Genomic DNA, 20,811 nt, shown 5'->3' on the forward strand with positions numbered 1-20,811 from the left:
TTGGAGTTATTGTCAATTTGATCTCTACATTTTCGTAGCAATCAACCCTGAGTTCAGTGGCAGTCTAAATTTAGAGGAATTTGTTGGTTCAATCAAGTGGAGAGAACATTCAAGTATCATGAAGTTCCAAATCACAAGAAGGTGAAACTGGTTGCAATCAAATTGAAGGGTAGAGCTTCAGCTTGGTGGGAACAGTTACAGATGCAAAATGTCAAAATTAGGAAGCAAAAGATCCAATGAAGCAAGATGAAACAACATATGCAGAATCAGTTCTTGCCATTCAATTATATGCAGACATTTTAAGAATTACATGTTTCATAAATTTTTCTTATAAAATACGTAAAGTAACCTACATGTCCATATGATAATCGTGCGACCTAAATAAGGATCTTATACTATTGTTTGATTTTGCTGCTTCAAAGATTTCAGCTAAGGCTTGCAGTGTATGATTCTTCGTAATTTTGTAAAACATGTAAGTTTTTTTATCTCGAATCCAATCATCTTCACGGGGACCACAATTAAAAATTTGATCCTCCAATAATATCCTGAAATTTTCTAGTTCTAGCTCTTCCATTTCATTTGTTTCCCAGGTAGTCATTTGTATCATCCACAATTCTTTATCCTGCAAGTAGAGTTTCCACTCACACAGTTTCTTCAGACTCAAAAATTCAGTATGTAGAATGTCTAAAAGCTTAAGTGCTTCATTTTTGCAAACATCATTAAATTTAGTCCAGTCCTCCAATTGCAATTTGATGTCCTCACTATTTAGCAATAACCAATTCAAGACATTGTCATCACCCCTAACAATGAAAGAGTCATCAGTCCACTCGACATTCTCATCAAACGTAACAGACGGACCAGTAGGCGTTGCAACCCATTTTATGGGGAAACTAGTGTCTTTGAATCCTAAACTATGCTCAATCGATGTCTGCAAGAATGAACAAAGGGTTATAGGCTTCCGTGCTTCATGAACAAAACACCACCATTCTTGGGACGGACATAAAGTATCAAACATTTTTGACATGGACCACATATGAATTCTTGAACTAATCTTAACCTCTTCTACCTCCTCTGACAAAGTCGGCATATGATAACTCTCTATATGATCAATATAATCACCCTTCAAGAACCTCATGCAGCATAAAGAATTCTCTGAAATTTCCCAACTAGCTTGATAACTGGCTAACCCCAGGGCCTCTGCCAAAATCCACTTCCCCCTCACCAACTTATTCCTATCCAAATGTCCTTTGAGCTCTTCAATTCCGATAGTCAACTTGAACTCCTTGTCATAGAGCATTTTTTTGAAAATGTCACTACAAGAAAAAAGACATAATACAACAAGTATTTTTGCAAAAAAAATAAATAATAATAAAAAAAATAATAATAATAAAAAAAAAAATAGATGTAATATATATATTATTACATCTCTAGGTTTTTTTTTTTTTTTTTTTGTAATAGTAACTTAAATTTATTGCATCAATATGAGATTATAGCAATAATTAAAATGTGTTGTTGTAATAGGTAACTCTTATTTTACATTAAGATATATTGTTGCAATAGGTAAGTTTTTATTTCAAATTGAACTAGATTATTGTAATAGGTTAAATCTTTATTTCACATCAAATTTTGTTAATGTAATAGAAGTGAGTAATTCAGAGAATAGATGGTAAGTTTCAACAAAAATCAATATTTGTTGAATATACATTCAAACACGTGTATATTTGTTAAATCTTTTCTTTCATGTTGTATTGATTTTTGCATACTCTTTGAAACTATGTGTTTGAATGTAAATTCAACAAATTGTGCATATATTTGTGTTTTTTGACATATGTATTGAAATGAAGTATTTCGAATTTTTTATCTTTTATGCATATCTTTAATTTGTTAGTATAGTACCTAGAAATGGTTTTTGAATTGCAAAATAGGTTAATGAAAAAATTATTATTTAAAAAATGATTTATTTATTTTTTAAATTTTAGAAAAATTTTAATAAAAAAATGACACATTGCATCGAGATTTTCAAAGTAAATCATTGCAATATATGGAATTTATTGCAACGAAAATCTAGTGTTACATAAACCTATTACTTTTTTTAATAAAAAAATAACCTATTGCAACGAGATTTTCAAAATAAACCGTTGCAATATATAAATCGTTGCAATATATAGAATCTATTGCAACGAAAATCTAGTGTTGCATAAACCTATTGCCTCAGAGTTTATTACAACGACTTGCATCGACTTTTTTGTCGTTGCAATAACACCTATTACAACGATATTAGTTGTTATTGCAATGGTTTTTTTTTTCATTGTATTAAGTCTTTTTTCTTGTTGTGGGATGAACTCTTTCTTTTCTGACAACTCTAACACTTCATTGACTGGATTTTCTCTGAGATGGAATCTTGTGTTTTCGAAATTCTCCCTTGCAGAGAGATATCTAGCTTGAATCTGTCTTTTATTCTTTTGCATTTCTTCCATTTCTTGATAAATTTTGTGCAGCCTAAGGTCCTCTTTAAAAGCCTGGACCCGACCATGTGCTATCCAATTTAGGGTTTCGAGTTGCTTTCTCACTTCTCTAACTCGCTCTACTTCGTCAGGGTACATTTGTGTATACCCATCCATACTCAAAAATTCTTCTTCGGGGTCCAGGGGTCTAGCAATGGCACAGGCACTGCAGCATTCCCCAAAGGCCAGATTATGGCACCGATAGTGTCCCTCAAAGTCCCCTCGATGGAACAGAGTTATGGCATGAAATAGATGGAAGGAGATTAAGTCTGAACAAATATTTATAGCTGTTTTGCTAAAATTGAAGGCAATAGTGAAGTGGTGTTCAACGGTCGATCTGTGGCAGTAATCGACACCTCCCATTTCCGACATCGCGAGTTCCAGATTAATGATAGCAGTTGTGAGGAAGGCCAGCCCTGACTGTCGATAGAGGTGAATGGTGGCCAAGGCGATTCCCTGTGCCACATTGAAGTTTCATCCCGGAAATTTGTGATTGCGCTATTGCAATGGTTTACCATTTTAGCAGAGGAAGAAGAAAAATTCATAACAAATCCAGACCAACCCAAGGACACAAAAAATGAATCAAGACCAACCCAAAGAACACAAACCCAAGCCACTCCTATGCCGAGATGGTCAAACCCAAGCTGGCCCGGTGCCGAGATCGTCAAAACCCAGGGCCGGGATCATGATTTTTGGGTTTGGGTTTTTTTACTTCGATTCCAAGATTGTTATTTTAAGGGTTTGGGTTTGGGTTTGGGTTTTTGCTTTTGAGATCCTTATTTTAAGGGAAGAACTATCTTGAGTTTTGAGGGCTTGGAAGAAGAGAGTGGAACGGAAGTAGAGAAAGTAAAAAAATAAATAAAAAATTTGAAGATGGAGAGAAGAAAAAGAAGGAAGGAAGAGCTTGGAGAAAGAAGGAGCTTTGCTACAGTAGCTAACAAAATTTGTCAAATGAATTTGAAAATTGAAATTTCAAAGTGTACAGTCTTTCTTTAATGACCAAACTTCCCTCTATCCCAAACAAAATAACACAAACATCCTCTTGTTTCTTGAGGGTTGAAAGTCCCCCAAAAAAAATAGTGACTATGCCTAGCCACGGCCTCAGGCTCACACACTTAACTATCACGCGACCCTTTCTCCGAACTCTCCACTTCTCACTATCTACCCAAGCCTCATTCCCCAAAGACTCGGCCCAAACCAAACAACAGCCCAGTAAGCCCAACAAGTCATGCTTCCCAAAGAGAGGCCAGACATTGGAGCAGGTGTGCGAGTCACTGGATTTTAAAGGGAAGGGTTTTTGCAAGGTGGTAGAAACTGGCTTCGTTGTCATGTGTGAGTGTGACCATGCACTCCCCGGTGAGCATTTCATTGGGCGTGTCACTCGCAAGAAGGACAACTATGCTGAGGTATTGTTATTATTAATGTTTGTTAATATTATTTCTTTTGGTAGCGAAGACAATACTAAATGATGAACTGGGTCTTGTTTTCTTTGTTATGAGTAAACATGGCAAAACATGTTAGAATTTTCTGACTCGACTCGAAAAATTCTTAACTTGAACTCGATTTTTTTTACCCGAAGCAAAAACGGGTTGACCCATGACTTGACCCATGTTTTTTGCAGGTCAACCCGACTTGACCAGCAACTCGACTGGCGACCTGACCCAACCCGCAACCTGAACTCGAACCAAAACCATTTTTTTAAACCTTTTTTTTTGGTAAAAAAAATAGTAAAATTAAGACAATATTTGTTTAATTGTTTGTTGTGAGCTTTAAGGAAACAATTGATACATTTACATAACTGCATAAAAATTAATTGAAAAATGAATGGTTGAGCATTCTGTAATGAGTAAAAAATTTTAGATATCAAATAGCAGAGTACATGCCAAGATAATCTGGCTACAATAAAGTTAAAAATATAGATTTAAAATTGTAGACATGTATGAGAAACATTCACAAGTATGAAAATAGTGAAGTTAAAGTATCAAATTAACATAAATTATGAATGCTTAGACCTATTTTTTTAACAATTTATGTCCAAAATAAACGGCTTTTCATAATAAATTATGATGTTTTCTAGAGTATGTGTTGCTTAATAATAATATGATATTCATAAAAGAGACCATATATAAATATGCAAACAATCAAACTTGAATGTATATCTCAAATTGAAATAGAGTGTCAGCCATAATTGATAATAGATTCTAAAATTAATTTTCAAAATTGTAAATTTTTTATGTGTTTTTATTCTTTATCAAATGAGTTATCCAATAAATCATTTGTAATTTTGTTTTATATTTTGGAATGTTGATATTGTATATAAATAAAACTTGTGTATTTGTTTTACTTATCTTTATGTTATTTTGTTTTAGAAAGCAATGTTAGGATTTGTATAATTTTAAAATTATTGAATAAGTATTAATAAGTTTAACTGAGCTCATTCTTGATATAAATGGTGAATTCAAAGTAATGCATTTTACATCAAGTAATTTGTCACATAACTTTCCAAATGGAAAATACATGTTGTTTTCTTTATAAAAATAAATAAATAAATCATATGAAAATACGGGTCAACCAGACCCAACATGACCCAACCCGCAACCCGATTGACCCAAACCCTTTTTAACCCGCTTAAAACGACCTGTTTTTACCCGCAACCCGATTGACCCAACCCGAACTTGACTCGACCCACCCGTTTTGTCATGTCTAGCTGTGAGTGATAGCATTTGAGTTGACAAAGAGAGGCACAGACTAGACTAAGACAAGTGTGGTTGGGTTGGATTCTATGTTTAACTTGGTGAAACGGTTAATTTTAGTTTTAAGTTTTGCTGCTAACTGCCTTGGAAATTGAGAGAGGAAAAGGGTCCTTTTGTATGCTAAATTGGGTTGGAAGAAAAGAAAATCAGAAGAAAAAAAAATTATGGTAGCTCAAATAATAAAAAAAATGATGAATTGGGTCTTGTTCTATTTGCTGTTTTGGTTCCAAATTTTGGAACATTATGTCGTGTGTGTGTGAGTGACTGAGTGATAAACTTAGAAAAGTTAACATGGCTTTAGAAGCAAGAGTATTGGTAACAAGGTCATGTCATAAATCCTCATTGAAAATGTTGGTGGCATGTAAAACTTTGAGTAGTGGTGCCCCTTGTATCAGTTCTTTTTTTTTTCTTCTTCTTTTTTCTTTTTTAATGTGAATTTGCTTATAATGACATGCTAGGGAGTTATGTATCGTTCTTTGTCTCTCATTCTCTCAATCAAATGAATTTCTTCTTTTGCTTTTGAAAATTTTCAATGACACGATTTTATCTGTTTTTGATTTTGTAAATATAGAGGGAAAATTCCCTACCTATCACAAGCTGAAACATTATACTACCAAGTCCACAAAGTACGGCCAATTACAAAGCACCACGTATTGCTACTAGGTTTTGTTGTCACTATTCAAAAATCAACAGAAATTTGCCAAGTATCGTTGAAATAGGAACATAAAATATTTGCAAAAACCAATCACACATCAACACGTGTAAGCAATTAAGTGCATGTAAACAATGATGCAGGCAATTCAATCGGGTGCTGACATGTGTCACCTTGAACATCAAAACATTTCAGCCAATCATAAGATGCCACGTATCTTGGAGAAAAAGCCTTAAAGCTCCTCCAATAGACTGACACATGTCACCAATCAAACTTCCCCACGTGTCGCTCACCCACCCCCAAACTCCTATAAATAGAAGTCTTCCTAAGGCATTTCAACACACATACACACGCACACCAAGACATTCATACCACAGGCAACATCAAAGAAGATTCAGAAGTACGGAAACTCTGCTGAAATCAAGCCCTGAAGCCTCCTGAAATTTCAAGAACTCCAACTTCTAATACGAAGAACAATCGAAGAAAAATCATCCAAATCATCTTCCTAGATCTCAAAGGTCACTGGAATCAGGCTCAAAAGCCTCTAGAAACTTCAAGAAACTATAAATCGGTGAAGCTCTACAGATTTAAGCCTCCAAAGCCCCGAAAAACTTCTGCCACAAACCTTTGAATATAAAGAACATTCGAAGAGAAATCATCCAAATCATTTTCCTAGATCTCAAAATTCACTAGAATCAAGCTCAAAATCCTCCAGAAACCTCAACAAACCACAAATTAGCGAAACTCTACAGATTTAAGCTTCCAAAGCACCGAAGAACTTCCACCACAAACCTTCAAAAAAAGAAGAACACACGAAGAACACAAAGAACACACGAAGAACGTGAAGAACAAAGAATTTCTAACAAACTCATAGCTAGAGATTCATTGTAATTCTGTTTCAAGGGTCTTCGATCCCTCTGTCAGCCAAATTGAAGGATATTTGGTGTTCAAGTCAAAATCACATTACCACAATTCCAATTAATAAGTCTTTTAAGGAGATCGAATAAGAGGATCACTTTTTTGTAATCACAAAGAATTGTACCATATATCCATCAATACAAATTCACATTTATGAAACTATTTTACTTGTTTGACTTTATTTCAAACTAGAAATTTAGTCGTTCTACAGTAAACTATACAAGTGACTAAGGTAAGGACAATATGATGCAATGTGAGTGTGTAGAAGCAGAGTCTGTAACACTCAATTACTACAACTCTTCCACGAAACTTAAGTTCTACAAGAACACTAGGCTAGTAGGCAAAATAAAAGAAAAAACATCTTTAACAAACTTTTTTTAATCAACGCATAATAATAATCAACCTCTCTATAAAAAGTATTTATAGTAGTAGAATTTTTCCTACTCATTTTAGGAAAAGAAATAATAAACCTACTTCTACTTGAGAAAGGAAAAACAATTTAACTAGAAAAAGAAAAACAATTAAAATCCTAATTCAACTAGGAAAAGAATTTTATTTGAACTTATAAAGGCAAATAAATCCTAATTCCACTAAAAATGATAAAATAACATAAAATATTAAAATATTTTTTTCTCCCTTAACTGATCTGCATCAAGCTACGTCACTTAAGCCTTTGTCTCCTATTATAAAATTAAAATAAAAAAAAATTAAAAGGATAATTGGTCTTACAACAATCACAAGTCTAAGAAGTTTTTTTAGAGTGATCATTAAGAGCTTAAATTATACAAAATCTAATAAAAATTAATTTATATATTAATGTTACAAAAAAAAACATATGAGTACATGGAATATTACAAATTCTTTCTACTAACAAAGAGAGAAAAAATCACTGATAAGAGATAAAGTAAGAACTACAAATGCTGAGATTAGAGTAATAAAGTGAGAAAAAGTCTAAAATGATAATAGAGATGAGAGAGAGAGGAATGATATTTGCAACAATTGTGAGCTAAATCAATAAGAAGAGCAAAATTGTTGTGACTGCAAAGCCAAAAATAGCATAACTCTCAACACCATCAAGGAACACTACAATATCTCTCTTGACATCGTATTTTAAGGAAAAATGAAATTAAAGATTATTTTTATGTAATGGGTTGAACGAATTAGAATTTTGAATTATTAGTGATTTTTATCATTTTGTTTTGAAAATGATTATTTTTGAATAATTTGTTCACTCCTTGATGTTGTTTTTATTTGAGTTATTTTTGTTGTCATTTGGGATTTTTTTTTTTTTTTTAAGCTGTTCTTTTTCTTTCTTTTTTCATTTTTTGGTTTAAGGGGTTAAGAATTATGCTTTAGGGGATAGAATTATTTTTGGAGTAACATTATGTTTACAACAATTTCATAACAAATTTTATGAAATAAAATTTAATTGGTGGGTAAAAAATTAATGTCAATATTGGGTCAAATTAGAATTAATAATAGCTTAGCACAAAATATTTGTTGTGAAATTATTATGAAAATATTGTGAATGTAGCATTACTCTTATTTTTATTGAACCAAAATTCTTGTGATTTGCAAGTCAGAGTGTTCAGTATTTTTATTAAGGTGGTCAAAATATGTAATTTAATATTTTTCTTTAAAAATAATTTTGCAAGTATATATATATACATTTTGTGGAGCGGCACCTATCTTACAAGGAAAGTAACAAAATCATTTTTAAAAAAAATATATAAATATAGATATTATTGGAGGATTTCTCCTTCACCCCAGAATGTCCCCAAAACTATGAACTACACCAAAAATCATTTTTACTTGTAACTAACAAGTAATAAGTAGCATATCCATCTCATCAAAAATAGCCTTATCTAATAGGGGATGCAAAACATATAAAAACAATGGTTTTTTATAATTATATTTATTTTTTTAAGATAGGAATGGTTTTTTTTTATATATAATACTAAATTTGTTAGAAGAATGAAAGCACTAATCAAACAACGGAGCAAATTTAAATAAATAAATGCAATACCTTGAGAGATATGTGGTCAAAATCGGGTATTGAGTTGTTGCTGAATTCCATTGATAAATGTCTGGAAGAGGAGAAATCCAAAGCAAGCTATCTAGAAGTTCACCGATTTCATTTCTTAATATAGATAGAGATATTGATAGCTTTAAATGCTTGACATTATATGATGGTGATGGTAGGGTTTCTCTCAATTCTTTTGGGATAATCACATTCTTCATCAAGAAATTAAAGAAACAAACATATTAGAGTTTGATATATAAAAATAACAAAAACAAGAAAGAAAAAGGAATGGGAGATATCAATAAGCAAATAATTAAAATAAATAAATAAATCTATGAATACCTTGGCCGATTCAATTATCAATTTCAATAATGTTGAATTACTCAGCTTTGAGAGGAACTCAATCTTGTCCACATCTGAAGGAGCAGAAAAAGCCATCTCTCTTGGAAAATCATAGATAGCATGAGATAAAGCTAAAGCATCATGAGGAAATGGATTTTATATAACCACCCATATAAGAGAGTCTATATAATTTAGGAGCATCAATCTTGATTGCAACCGCACTTTCGCATTGCCATAGTTCCAATATTTTGAGACGATGGCTTGAAATCTCTATTCTTTCCCAATCATAGCAGCCTAATAGTATTAAGTGCTCAAGGAGTGGAAGTCCAGAAAGATGTTCATATAGCCATTTCTGGGTTATTTCTGACAATCGAATACGTAACTCTTACAAATTTTTGTAAGGAAGCAGGTTGAGCTCAGATTGTAGAATCTGATCTACAGATGCATGATAAAGGCTTGAGTTGGAATAATCCAACTCAAGTTCCTAACTGTTGAATTCCAATGTACCTTAATTGCCAAGAGATTAGGAATATTGGACAATTTTATACACTCAAACCCAGAACATCGATCAAATTTCATGTATTCTATGACAGGACACCCAGTAAGTAAATTTTGAATGATTTGATCATCTGCATAAACACACAATAAAGAGAGTTTTTTCAAAGATGGTAAGTTTATAGCACCAAAAGTTGACTCCAACCTACAGCCAAGCAATGTCAACACAGTTATTGATTTTCCAACCAAAACACTGTGAGGCAAACGATAACACATCTGACCAAACCATCCAAAGTTAAGATCCAGCTCTTCCACATCGCACTCGAGCACAAAGCTAATCCAACGGCTAACACGAGACATCTGTTTCCGTCAGTGTTCAAGAATTGGTAATGAGTGTAAAGTTGTTTATACGTACTCTCTACCTTCGATGACTTTGTATTGTCCACAAAGTTACATAAGTGACACTTTCTCTTGCTTTCGGAACAACCCCAGTTTGATTCAAAGTAGTTTTGATCAAATATCAAAATTGGGAATGTATTCCATACGTGTTTCCAACTCTTGGACAATAGGGTAGATTGAACAACTTGTTTGGTGGGGAGGAATGTAAGGATGTGTTGAAGAACAACTCCTGGCAATGCAGATATACGAGCGTCAACTACCGCATCTACACCATCATTAACTTCTACTTCTTGCTCCATAACCTTCCTTCAAAATTGTTTGTCAGACTCACGAGGAAAAGGTTTAAGGTTTCTGAATTGTATGCCGTGATTTTTAAACCAAAAACTAATCTCACGAATGATCTCTATTTCTAAGTAAATTCAGAAAATTTTGGTAGTCTTACAATCTTACTAATCATTTATTTATTTATTTATTATGTGAAATTAAGAGTTTTAAACTGACCACTCCTCAACAAACTAAAGAGTTTTAAACTAAATATTAACTACTTTTCATATATATAGAGACTTTTAAACCAACTATAACTCAATAATATCGATAGTTTCAAACTACAATTTTAAAACTATTAGTTAACTTTCTAATACTTTGTTATTAATAGTCCCACAATTTTACACATTATTTTTTATTAATTTATTTATTATGTCAAAATGAGAGTTTTAAACCAACAAGTGAAAAGTTTGAATCAAACAGACCTAGTCTATACTCTATTAGTACCTCTATAATGGAAAGGATTAAAAGGATCCAAATCCTTATTTCTATTATAATTATCGAATTACTAAAAAAGTTATTACTAATATATGTTGCGTAAATTTAAATTTTACTATATGTATGGTACTAATTTTTGTCACTTTCCTTTTAACTATAAAATTTATACTAATTTTAGCATTTTCCTTAAAGAAATTGGTAAGAGCATTCACATTAGTTCTTGTAAATGTTGTGTGTTAGTAATATATAGCATCAAAACCTCAAAACACTGTATTACCCAATCATGCAAAATCTTGCAATTGTGCTACAGTGTCATCATAAATGTAAGATGGCACCGTAGAACTATTGTATCTTGCTTTTTAATCACTTTTATTCTCTCTCTCCTCTATCTTCTCTTTCTCTGGGCTGAGATGGTCTCCTTTCTTTCTCAACTCTCTCTTTCTTCATCTCTGTTTTCTCATCTCCTCCTCTCACTTTCTGACTTGCTGCTAGCTGAAGCATGCTCCGATGTTCGAGACGAGCAGCCACTGGATCTCCTTCAGTCCCTCTCTCACGGCAATGATGGCATTTTTCTGAGTATTTCTTATGGCAAGATCTGCTTGATTTAGGTGGATATCGGTGTGGCAATGATCGACGAGTTGTTGTGGGTTACTAGGTTTCTAGATCGGTGAGTTGTTATGGGTTTCTGGCGGTGGAGATCGGCGAGTTATTTGAGTTTTTGGTGGCGAAAATCGGCGAGTTGTGTGAGTTTCTTCCGATGGAGATCGGCGAGTTGTTGTGTGGGTTTCTAGCAAAGCTTGATATTAGCAAGAATGCTTTATCCTAGTCATGCTTGTGGAGTTGAAAAGGTTGAGAATGATGGATATTGGGGTCAATGTTTCACTGTGGGTTCATGGTGGTGGAGGTAGGGGATTGTTCATCGTGGTGATGGTAGTGGTAGGTGGTTTTTGGGTTTTATTTGGGGATCGGTTACAGTTGGGGATCGGTTATTTGGGGATTGGTTTTGCTATGATGGTGGGTTTTGGTGCGGTGATGCCTTTGTCGTTGATGGTGGTGTGGTTGTGAGAGAGAAAGGAAATGACAGAAAGTGTGGTACTATTTTATTGTATAATTTATATTATTGTAATGTATTGTATAGTAAAATAAAAGTTGAAATCTTAGGTATATTGTAAAATGATATTGTATGATAAATAAAGTAATTTTTAAGATTCGATATTATTTACTTACTGGATGTGAATACTATAAGAATATTGTATTAAAACCAATACCAACTCGCAAGTTTTAAACCGTGTGGGCGCCAAAATAAATACTCCAAATTACATTCTGATGCGGGCCCACGGATTATCAGCGTAGCTCCATTTCAACGCCACTCCATTTCAACGCCAGCATCGTGCAAAACAATTAATATTAAAAATAAAAATAAAATAAAAATAAAAATAAAAACACAATAGTTTTAGACGGTTTTAGTGTGCCGCATTATTCCTTCATCTTTTTAATTGTTTTGACTTAAAAAAAGGGGGGGGGGGGGGGGGGGGGAAGTATTGGTTGGAGTCTTTGATTCCTAAAACATTCCTCCAAATCTGCAAATTGCTTAAAAGAGGAATAAACATGAGTTAGAATAAAAACATACTTATATATATTAAAATTTGAGTTTGAATTATTTTACTTATTTTAACTTTTTATCTTATTTATTTTGGCACATTTTTAAAGAAAAATCTAATTTTATAGGAATAATTCATTTTTGTTGACTTTCAGCCAAACAAATTACTCCAAATGTCTCTTAAAGTGAAAGTGTTAGCTTTAAAAAAAAATAAAAAAAACGCATTTTTAGTTAGTTGAAAATTGTTTGAACCTCAACTTTTTAAAGATATAATTGAGTTTTGGGTCAATTGTAAATTACACCCTTAAAGTTTAGGGGTGATTGGATTTTACACTCTGAAATTTCAGAATTTAGATTTTACTCCCTGAAGTTTGGTGATGTTTGGATTTTATACCCTGACGTTTCAGAATTAGAATTTTACCCCTATATTTTGGAAGTGTTTAGATTTTACATCCTAAAGTTTTAGAATTTAGGGGTGTAAAATCCAAACAACCCTAAACTTTAGGGGATAAAATCCAAGTTCTGAAATTTCAAGGTGTAAAATCTAAACACCCGAAGCTTCAGGAGATAAAATTCAAATTCTAAAATTTCAGGGTGTAAAATCCAATCACCCCCAAACTTTAGTGGCGTAATTTGCAATTTTACCCTTGAGTTTTTATCCAAATTATTTACAAACAATATAAACCAAAAAAAAAATTTTAATAAACCCCAAACACATAAAATTTGTCAAAATGTTAAATGAATTTGTACAAACAATGAGATTATAAATGGACAAGACTCTGATTTAGTGGCTCAACATGATATAAACATGTGACAAAATTTACACAAGTATTCTTGTTTCATACTCAAAACACCAATATATTTGCTAGAAACTCAAGCCATGTCCAATTAAAAATAATGCATTTTTATCCAAATTATTTAGGATTTGAAACCTAATTTTCTTAACTGGTCCTCAAAATAAAAACTTACTTAATTGGAGATGAACTAGTTTTTTTATAATTATTTTATTTGTTGTTATTTCAATCTCATCCGGAAAAAATTAACAGATGGCTGAGAACATTAAATTAATAAATATTTTTTTAAAAAAATTATAAAAAAAATGGTAATTTTTTTAGGACTTTATATATTTTTTCCCCATATCAAAAATTTTTTAAAATAATTTATTAAAGATTGCTTTAAAAACATTAAAACACCCATTAAAACGAACATCTTATTATTTATGCTAAAGGATTGCATATCAATGCATGGCAGGTGATTTGCTCCGATAATTAGGCAGAAACAAACCCCAAACCCACGTGTCCTCTCCCTTTATTGTTTTCCCATGTGTTACTCCCAAATTCTCGATTCCTCAGACACCTGTGTTAACAATGTACTTCTCATGAGTTCTCTCTTTTTCTGTCCGTATTTGTAACGGTGTTGCTGGTTTTATCAATAACCCAACTTGCCGTTTTGAAAAAAAACTTCTCTGTTAGGTAAGTTTGCTACTTGGTAACCAGCCTTTTTGATCCCCAATAGAGAGACCCATTTGCCTTTTCTTTCTTTTTCTTTTTCCTTTTTTTTTTTTTTTTTTTTTTGAATTGGATTCCTAGACCCATTTCGGTGTTTGAGTCATTTTAGTAGGAGAGCCATGCCTTTTGGTTGGTAAAGTATCCCTTTGATCAAAAAGAAATAGACCCATTTGGCTATTTCAGCCATTCCAACAAGAAAAATCAAATCTTTGGTTGATTTGAGAGCCATTTGTTACTAATTTTGGAGACCCTTTTGCCTGTTTGAGTTGTTGAAGAAGATTTGGTGTTTTGTTTTACATTTTTTTTTTGGGTTGCTTTTGGGGTTGGAGTGGGTGGGTGGGTGGGACTGGAAATGAATAGAATCGAGGAGGAGCAAACTGCTTTTGAAATAGCGGTGGTGGTTACAAAGAGGAATGTGGAGGAAGAAAATGAGGATTGTAACTGTGGGGAGGTTCTTGTTGATGAGTTCACGAAGGTTGGTTTGATTGTTGAGAGAGTCCAAGGTGTTGCTGATGAGTTCATCAAGGTTTTATCTTCTACTTTGTCCCCTTAGCTCTCCTACAATCTTTGTTAATTAGTGATTTTTTATGCCATGTTCTGGCACATACCAATTACATTGTGTAATTTTGTTGAATCTTTTGGTAAAGCTCAAGAATCTTCTTTCCTTTGTGGTTCATGGATGTGGCTTACTAGGAAGCTAAATTATTTTGATTTCCGTATGAATCCTCATGTTTGTGTATGTATGTATGTACATGCCAGCATTTGAGGCGTTGTGTGCATTTAATCTTATGTGTATGCACGTTCTATATGCATTTTAGGTGTTTCTTCACTGTGATGTATTAGAAAATAGGGTAGGTAAATGCTGTGGAATCGATTTCGTGGTATTAATTTGTTCTATTGATTATTCTGATGAGGATATACTGGCATGCTCTTTAAACCCTCAGGAGCAGATTAATTTATAATTTAGGACCGTGATGTCCCTCTAAGAGAGAGAGGAAAAGGGTGAGAAAATGTTGTTTCTGATGTTTTAGTTTATGTTGACATATAGAAAATTTATGCAATTTGGCAATATTTCATTCTACATTGTTGCACCATACATCCCTTCTGGCTAACCTGAACCTTAAGTAATTTAAACTTAACTCTTTGCTAAGTTGAGCTGCTGATTTTATCAATCTTAATTGTTTCAGCTGGCAGCACCTTTGGAGACTTTGGGGAGGGCTGCTGCTGAGTTAAAATTAAAGAAAAGGACCCATATTGGTAATGATAATGCAGTTTCTAGATGACTTTTTTTCCCTATCTGATTTGACATGTTTCATTTGTCCTCTCTTATGAGTACTAGAGCTCTTTGATTTTCATTTTTTTTTTTTTAAGTATGCATTTTATCTTACTAGAAAATATAATTTGCTTTACTCAATCTCAGGTATGGATCTACAATTTGAATTGGAGGAGGCTGATGCTTTTGTGAGACAGCCTGATGGTTCATTGTTCAGTTGGTTTGAGCGTTTTCATTGCTACAATCACTTAATATATGGGATTGTGAGTCATTTTTTCCAAACTCATATCATTCTTTATCATGATATCCACCCCCTCCCTTTTTTTCCTACATTTTTTGCTTCTACTATTAAGCAAATATAGTATTCTATATGAAGGCAATCAATATTTCAATGATTTTTTTTTAAATGAATATTAATTCACTAAATATAAATTTACCTTACATCCACTGAATGGAAGTATTTCCTACACCACAATCAACCAGCATATATGTCTTTATACTTCTTTTTAGAATTTGGCATAAATTGGTTTCATATTGCCACAGTACACTGATGGCTCTAATAGTTGATATTATGACCTTGTATATGATATATAAACGTTATTTTCCCAACATGTAGTTTGAACATGATTTATTAGTAAAGCTGATATACAGACTGAAATTTACAGGTGAACAAGAGCAAGTCAGCTGTAACTTTAAAGTATGATGGACAAGAGTTCTGTTGGGAAGTTGATGAAAATTTAGTTCAAAAATTAAAATCAGTGGATTTCATAAAACAAGTCTTTCCTTTGCATGGTATGATTAACTTATCACAAAAATATTGTGGTTCTGGTTCCGTCTGAATTTTAAAGTAAGATGACTTTTGGTTGATAGATGAAATGAAGAGGAAGAAACTCCTTAAGAATTGGGCACTGAACTGGTGGGACATTACAGACCAACCAATCGATGAGATTTATTCATATTTTGGGGCAAAGGTAACTATAGCTTTATTTATAGTTCTTTTGTCAGTTTTCTAATAATGTCTTTGCCAAGTTATAACAAGGAATTAATACTTTGCAGATTGCAATCTATTTTGCTTTCCTTGGAATGTATACACGATGGATGTTCTTCCCGGCTGCATTTGCTATCACCGTGCAGTTGATTGATTTTGGGTTGGCTACACTACCACTTAATGTGCCTGCAGGCTGTTAATGTTTTTTTGTCTATTTGAGAATCTGGTACAATATTGCTTATAAATAAATAAGTTGCTTCCTAAAATGCCTTTTCCAGGTCATTGCAGTTATTGGTGCTCCCTATTTTCTTTATAGGCATAATATTATGGGCTGTAATGTTTTCCCAGTTCTGGAAACGTAAAAACTCCGCCCTTTTGGCCAAGTGAGTCAATTATATACTGAATGTTAGATTCTTCTTCCTAGTTTCCTCCTGTGTTTTGTCAATTATACATCGGTATACTTCATGTCATTCTGTCTTGGTTTTGCTTTTATAGATGGCAAATCAGTTATTCAGTTGGAGTGGAGCCAGGATATAAACTTCTGTGCATGGAGTGGGGTTCCTTACAGTCACCTGTAAAAGCATTAAGAAAATGGGGGGCTGATAAAACAAACGAGAAAGAAGTGTACCAAAGAAATGAGTGGTTTGGACATCTCCTAAGATTCAGAAATGATGCTATAGTTATCATGAGTATTATATTCCTTCAGCTGCCATTTGAGTTGGCATATGCTCATCTTTACGAGGTTATTGGCTCTGATGTTATGAAGTAAGAGTCCCAGTTATTTTCATTTAGGTTTTTTTCCCCCTTAATATAATGTTTCTTAATGAATGAAATTATGTTGATAATTTATTGGCAACAGCAAGAATGTGTGATCTCAAGTTCTCTTCTACTCAACCCTCCAAATGTCTATCTTATTGGCTCTCTTTATACCTTCATCATGTGTTCTCTTAAGTCAATTTAATATAAGTTATATCTGTTTTCTACTTCTGTTGTCCGAGTAAGATGATGATGCTACCACAAACCACCTCCATGAACCTTCCTTTTGAGTATTATAAGATTCTATCCATAATATTCCTTTCTTCAAGTCCAGTCTTTCTCCATTGATTTTTTTAAACCTCCAGACTTCTTTTGGCATAAGAAAGATGAAGGTTTAGAAGGTTTATCAAGGTGAGGTCCACAACCCTAGCCACCAGCCAATTCCTTGTCATACAGACTCAGATGCTTATCTGTTGCTATCATGTCAAAATCTATTTCCGTTGTCCAGGTTTAGGCTTTTTACATGAAGGGATGGGCATTTGGAAATATATATATATATATATATATATATATATATTAAGTGACCTTCCCCAACTTTTCATGCTAAAACCCTCTTTTTCCAATTTTTTTTTTATGTTGTATAAATTTCTTCTTGGATTTGTTAATGAAGATGACACTTTTTTAATTTTTCTTTTCAGGTTTGGGCTGACAGCTGTTTATCTGTTTGCTATTCAGCATTTTACACGGATTGGTGGTAAGATATCGGTTAAGCTCATTGAGTATGAAAACAATGAAACTGCAGAAAAAAGGGCTGACAGCTTGGTCTACAAGGTATTGACTAGAATTTTCATACATCCCTTGTGGCTTTTCTTGCCCCTTTATGGGAGATTTACTGCTTTTCAAGACCATAATTGCTCTTGCAGGTCTTTGGTCTTTATTTCATGCAGACATATATTGGAGTTTTCTATCATGCTCTCTTGCACCGCAATTTTTTGACTCTCCGCCAAGTCTTGATTCAGCGTCTTCTTATATCTGAGGTGAAGTAGATCCTTTTTTGTTTGGATTCTTTTAATTTAGATTTCACTGCTGCTTGGCTTGATATGCTTTAGAACTGGAAATGTTATCCAGGTTTTGGAGAACTTGTTGGAAAACTCTTTACCCTATCTTAAGTACAGCTACAAAAAATACGGAGTCCGGTAAGTTTCTTCTGTCTGCTGTCATGTCTTGACAACTTAGTCGTTTGGGGGCATGCTTAATTTTACCTTTTTTTTTGTGTTACCTGAACATGGGTTGATGCATGGTTCCATTGTCAAGAAAGAAGAAAAGACGTGAAAAAGGATCATCAACAGGGAAGATCCAGTTTTCTTCAAGAGTAGAGAAAGAGTACCTGAAACCTTCTTACACAGCAAGCATTGGTGAGGAGCTTGAAGATGGGCTGTTTGATGGTAATATGCCAAATAAATTTATGCTGTAATACCAGATTCATTTATACTGCCGAATATATTCAATTATATGCATTTTTTTTGTTTCTCAAAGTACTATAAATATCATTTTTATAAACTGTTTTGGAGAGATGTCTTGGTTGAGTTAGAATTGTCAAATTGGATTGGAATTATATGCATGAAACTTAGTGTGCATTTGGGAATTGTTGAAAAAGTCTTGAGTTTGGCTCTATGTCTCAGCTTTTTCGCAAATAATCTAGCTTTTAACTTTTTGTAACACATTTAACATAAAAGTTACCAAAAACTATATCTTTTGATAAACAATATGCAAATAAGCAATTCCCAAATGGACATTTATGCTTCATGTGAGGTTTGCATCAACTTACTTCATTAATTTGTACTAGATATTTTGGTCTTTCTCTTTCTCTAAAGTTCCAGTGATAATGTTAGCTTGTTAATTTGAACTGAAGAACTCAATGTGTTCTGTAGACACAGAAATTGGAACTGGAAAGGTTTTCTTCCTTGTTTTTTAAATCAATCATGATGCTCTCATCATATTTCCATTTTGACTGATTATCAAGATTCACCTGCAGACTGTTTGGAGCTGGCTTTACAGTTTGGAATGATCATGATGTTTGCTTGTGCATTCCCCCTCGCATTTGCCTTTGCTACTTTGGTATATAATGCTTTTTGTGGTACTTCCACCATTTTTTTTTTTTTTCCCTTATATTTTATTTTATTCTTGAGTTTGTTTTGATTCAAAGTAAAGTGAATGATGAAGTTCCACAATTTGCAGAACAACATTACAGAAATTAGAACAGATGCACTAAAGCTGCTTGCCATGTTAAAAAGGCCTGTCCCTCGTGCTGCCACGACGATTGGTGCTTGGCTAAACATTTTTCAGGTACTTAATTATCTGGATGTGAGAACTATTTTATCATGAATACTCTTGGAAGAAAAACATCTACGCTTATTTCTACATTTAAAATACTAGGGCAACACAAAATAGATGGGTTTGATCATGTAGATGTAACACTATGATGGACTGAAAAATCGCACATTCATAGTTCATACAAACTTTTTCAAATTCACAAAGCAGAAATCATTGATTTGTCTGTTCACTGTTCCTAAAACTTCCCCCATTCTTTCAAAACTCCACACTAGAGATGCAAATCTAAAGATGGTTTTCTATGTACTCCATCAATACCCAACTGATTTTAGTATGTCTCTTCAATTTTCAGTTCCTGATAGTAATGTCAATATGCACCAACTGCGCATTTCTAGTATGGTTATATGATCACGAGGGGAAATGGAGCCTAGAGCCTGGACTTGCAATAATTTTGGTCATTGAACATATCCTCCTGTTGATTAAGTTTGGATTCTCCCGCTTTGTTCCTGAGGTGACTCTCTCTTTTGTAAAGTATCTTCTTTTCCATATCCATTTCTCTTCCTTATGTAGAATATGTATAATACTATAATTTGAATTAAGATTTTTGGGTATTAATAAACTAAAGGTCATGGAACTTTGTTTTCTGGCAGGAACCTGCGTGGGTAAGAGCCAATCGTGTGAAAAATGCCACGCGGGCGCAGGATGTGTGTTCGAAACAGCTCTTGAGAACCATTTCTGGTGGCAGAAGGATGTTTGGTGAGGTAAAAGAGAGGAGTGAGAAGAATGACTTGTGACCTTCTCAATTTCATCTCCACTGCATTTATGGCACAAAAGAAGAAAAGGAACGAGAGATTTTTTCCTGTAATAGTTCTTTGGAGCTGATCAAAGTTTTGAGGTCTGACTGTAGAGTCATGCTTGTTTATCCATGTAGAGAATTCTTGTACATTTGGCTCAATCTTGTTCTACACTTTGGTGGATAGTAGTTTTCTTTTAGGAAAATTTTGCATAGGGATTTCTAGAATGCATGCTTCATTTATGAGGAGGATTAAAGCAAGATGTGATCTTTCTAAGCAGAGCCTTAGAAAATATTCCCCTTTTTTTTCTTTTTTCTTTTTTTTCTTTTTTTTTTTTACAGTTATCTGTATTATAATTGAAAAAAAAAAAAAAAAAAAAAAACATTACAAAAACCAATGAGAAAAGTTTTGATAAATATAAACATCATGTTTGTTGTTATCTGTATTATAATTGACCCCATTAAAAAATAAATAAAAAAACATTACAAAAAACAAGGTAGAAAAGTTATGATAAATATTTACATCAGGTTTGTTGGTGCTCCTAGTTACTGTGGCAAATCCAATCTTCCATGCCAATTTGACTCACTACAAACAAGCACAACACCAAATGGGTTCGTTTCTTTTTTTATTCTATTGTACATTATCTAGATCCAAACAATGCTTCACAAGAAAGTTTATTCAAAAGCATGTTATGTTTATTATGATACAACAAT

The 20,811-nt window shown here is 33.2% G+C and overlaps 1 protein-coding gene across 2 annotated transcripts; it reads left to right on the top strand.

Moving 5' to 3' along the window:
- Positions 1 to 14,288: 14,288 nt before the first annotated feature.
- Positions 14,289 to 20,520, top strand: LOC142633508 (anoctamin-like protein At1g73020). 2 transcript variants are annotated; one of them, XM_075807749.1, is made up of 16 exons: positions 14,289 to 14,482; positions 15,144 to 15,213; positions 15,377 to 15,492; positions 15,895 to 16,021; positions 16,100 to 16,200; positions 16,286 to 16,377; positions 16,496 to 16,600; positions 16,713 to 16,982; positions 17,672 to 17,804; positions 17,897 to 18,010; positions 18,102 to 18,169; positions 18,288 to 18,418; positions 19,009 to 19,091; positions 19,212 to 19,319; positions 19,657 to 19,815; positions 19,955 to 20,520. In XM_075807749.1, exons 1-16 carry the CDS (start codon positions 14,309 to 14,311, stop codon positions 20,096 to 20,098), a joined length of 1,995 nt encoding a protein of 664 aa, XP_075663864.1. In that variant the 5' UTR covers positions 14,289 to 14,308; the 3' UTR covers positions 20,099 to 20,520. The 2 variants fall into 2 exon arrangements, 1 of the variants encoding a protein (XP_075663864.1); XR_012843927.1 differs by lacking the exon at positions 19,955 to 20,520 and having other exon boundaries at positions 19,009 to 19,110; positions 19,657 to 19,790.
- Positions 20,521 to 20,811: the final 291 nt, after the last annotated feature.

The sequence above is a fragment of the Castanea sativa genome, chromosome 5, assembly GCF_040712315.1.
Source record: "Castanea sativa cultivar Marrone di Chiusa Pesio chromosome 5, ASM4071231v1".
NCBI lineage: Eukaryota > Viridiplantae > Streptophyta > Magnoliopsida > Fagales > Fagaceae > Castanea > Castanea sativa.